At 48.9% G+C, this 3,415-nt stretch overlaps 1 protein-coding gene across 1 annotated transcript; it reads left to right on the top strand.

Moving 5' to 3' along the window:
- The first annotated feature begins 1,254 nt into the window (after positions 1-1,254).
- On the top strand, positions 1,255-3,052 carry junbb (JunB proto-oncogene, AP-1 transcription factor subunit b). Its single transcript, XM_049560773.1, has one exon. It carries the CDS (start codon positions 1,582-1,584, stop codon positions 2,566-2,568), a length of 987 nt encoding a protein of 328 aa, XP_049416730.1. The 5' UTR covers positions 1,255-1,581; the 3' UTR covers positions 2,569-3,052.
- The last annotated feature ends 363 nt before the right edge of the window (positions 3,053-3,415 follow it).

Raw genomic sequence — 3,415 nt, forward strand, 5'->3', positions numbered from 1 at the left:
TGATTTCAACACCTTTGGCCTACTCTGTTTCAGTCCTGTTTTTGTCTTATTTTTTGCTTCTTTCGCTTTTAATGCTAAAAAAGCACTAACTTAATGTTTATTTATTGTCTGTCTACCAGTGTATTTGAGTTTTATCAGTTGGAAAATGACAGAAATAAACTAAACGAAATGAAATACGGCAGTAAGAAAACAGGGCAAGCATGGCAGAAAAGTTGAGTGATCTTTTTTAATGAATAGCTAGGCTCCATTAATGATTTAATGAACTGATAAATTGATTTCACCACTTTAAAAACAAACCTGACTGTCCCATTTTACCTGAACATGTCATCAGAGTGAGGTCAGGGGTCTTGATGTGTTTGGAGGTCAAAAGTTTCTGAAATATTTTACTTGGCAACTTATTTTATCTATGTATATATAGCAGAGATACATAACAAGGTCAAGACTTTTAGAATTTTAGGTGGTTCACGTGTCAAAAAGTGTCCCAAACACTCTGCCTTCACCCCTGTGTCTCAGACTGTACGGGGTGTTTTCTACCACAGATAGTTTTAAACCATCTGTCCTGATCAGTACAAACACATGGATGTGTTTTAGATGTCTCAGCTCAGCTGTCCTCCCTGCTGAGACAGAAAGTCCCGGGTTTATACAGGAGCTGGACTGCTGCTGCTGCTGGAATGAGGCCCTGGGGGCGTGGCTTCCCGGTTCTCCCGGAGAGGAACCTGTACGTCACTATGCCCATATAAGGCGCAGGACTTCCTCCACAGGATGGATCATAATAAACAGCAGCAGAAGTCCGTCTCAAAAAGGCTATGAATCACATTTAATGGAGCCAAAAATCAAACTGCTGATAAGCTGATTTATATTTCATGTCACTCTGGTTACTTTAGATTCATTTAAACAAATAAGGGCGCGTTTTGTGACAATTTAACAACATGAATGAATGATCTAAAAGCCTTGATTTCATCTAACAGATTAATATCTCCTCTCCGCTGATCCAATAACTAGTTATTCAATCTCTAACTGCGCAGAAAGCTGTTTAACTAAAGTGGGCTCTTGTGTTTCTGACGCCGGTCTCTCCGCTGCGATGCCTCCTCCGTGCGCTCTCATGCCTACAGGCTTGTTTACAGTCGCCTCTTCCCGGCATTAGCGTCACTTGACGTAGCGCTCTCTGGGCGTGGACACAGAGCCGTCTGGCCAATCACAGCGCAGCACGGCCCTGGCAGCAGGAGCGTGTGTGTGCCTGTATATAAAGTGAAGTTCAGAGCCAGCTGAACACACCTCTACAAGCACCAGGAGCTGCAGCACTAACTCGCAGGAACTGAGAGTTTAAACTTTTGCCTGACAGAAGACAAACAGCAGGCAGACACTGGACACACAGAGACACTGAGACAGATTCTGTTGGACCTTACTTTCACTCTCTGATCTTTGGAGTGATATTTAATTCCCTTTTGATTTTGGGACACTGTTGAGAGAGACGCCGAGTGCCTGAGTTGATGCATGCTCTCTGCTGACAGACATTTGTTGATAATCGAGAGCCTGTGTTTCTAAAAGCAGCTGGTAAGCTCACTTTTTCCTTCCGACTTTATGTCTACAAAGATGGAACAGCCTTTTTATCATGACGACTCTTTTCTGTCGGCTTACGGCCACTCAGATGCAGCAATGCACGACTACAAACTGCTAAAGCAGAATATGAATTTGAACTTGACAGAGCCCTATCGCAACCTGAAATCGCAGCTGAGAGCCGAGACAGACCCGTACCAAGCGGGGCACCAGGACGTGGGCTCCCTGAAGCTGGCATCCCCTGAGCTCGAGAGGCTCATCATCCAAAACAGTAACGGTGTGATCACCACTCCCACCCCGGGCCAGTACTTCTACAACCGGGGCATCACTGATGAGCAGGAGGGGTTCGCTGAGGGGTTTGTGAAAGCCCTGGACGAGCTGCACAAGATGAACCAGATGCCCCCTCCCAACGTGTCACTTGGAGCCGGTGGAGTTACGACGTGCTCGGCGGCGGCCTCTAGTGTCTTCGGCTCCGCCTTGCAGCCGGAGCCTCCCATCTACACCACACTGAACGCCTACTGCCCGAACACGAGCCTCTCTTCCGCATCCAGCTACCCCACAGCCACCATCAGCTACCTGCCGCCGCACCAGCAGAGCCACCCGCAGACCTCGACGCACGGCACGCACCCGTTCCAGCACAGCCTCCCCGGCTCCGGGCTCCATCCGCAGCGGCTGGTCGCTCTGAAAGAGGAGCCCCAAACTGTGCCGGACCTCCTCAGCAGCGACGGCTCTCCTCCAATGTCCCCGATCGACTTGGAGACCCAGGAGAGGATCAAGGCGGAGCGCAAGAGGCTGAGGAACCGGCTAGCGGCCACCAAATGTCGGCGGCGCAAGCTGGAGCGCATCGCGCGGCTGGAGGAGAAGGTGAAGGGCTTGAAGAGCGACAACGCGGGGCTGTCCAACACGGCCTCGGTGCTCCGGGACCAGGTCGCCCAGCTCAAACAGAAGGTCCTGACACATGTGAGCAGCGGCTGTCAGCTGATGCTCACAAGCAAGTTGGAGGCGTTTTAAGCAGCAGAGACTACTAAGAGACTGATAAGTAATAACACTGGAGTTCTGCATGCGCAGCACTGGGACACCGGCTCATGTGTGGTCAGCACTGACAGCAGCACAGGGCCGAGGCGGGCTATGTGTAGACAACTCTTTAGGCTATTTAGGGTGAATAAGACTGATTGAAATGGTACTTCCGGATGCTGGACATCGCTGAAAAGCACCATTCAACCCTTGACACCAGGGCAGCATCCAGACTGAGCAGACACTGAGCAGACACAGCGGGCACGAGCCCAGCGAGTCGGGTTTACTAATGGTAGAAAATGGGAATGATTATTGTATTTCTTTGTATTTTTGCAACTGATATTGTCATGCAATGCTGCATTTATCATTGTGTAAATTATTTTGGTTTGTCCGGTTGATCCAGACAAACTTCTGATGTCCAATGTTTACACTGTCTTTTTTATTTGTGATGTGTATTTAAGTAAAGTGTCTTAAAATGAAACTGAAATGGCGCACTGGAGTGTTTGTTTCTTATAAATATATATATATCATAATCATGCATCATAAACAGCAGGGAGAGGTGGGGGTGGTGTTGGGGGGGGGTCGAGGAAGACAAACCAGGTTTCTTTCCTACCGTATTGTTAGCACAGCAGTTGCTATAGCTCCCAGTGAGGAGCCCTTACACAAGCACATTCTGGTTTCAGTGTTTTTACGCACGGAGCGTGGCCCGCGCACGTAGGCCTTTCCTAATTACGCACGGGCATGTCCATATACGGGCATGTTGGTGTATACTTCGTCACATGGGAGGATTTCTGGGAACCCCCGCCCAGGTAATGCAAACTGGTTTCATCTCAATCCCGCCTTC

This window comes from Epinephelus fuscoguttatus, linkage group LG19, assembly GCF_011397635.1.
Source record: "Epinephelus fuscoguttatus linkage group LG19, E.fuscoguttatus.final_Chr_v1".
NCBI classification, from domain to species: domain Eukaryota; kingdom Metazoa; phylum Chordata; class Actinopteri; order Perciformes; family Serranidae; genus Epinephelus; species Epinephelus fuscoguttatus.

Bases quoted from the DNA above. Each gene is read 5' to 3' on its own strand.
- junbb (XM_049560773.1), top strand. From the start codon at position 1,582: ATGTCTACAAAGATGGAACAGCCTTTTTATCATGACGACTCTTTTCTG.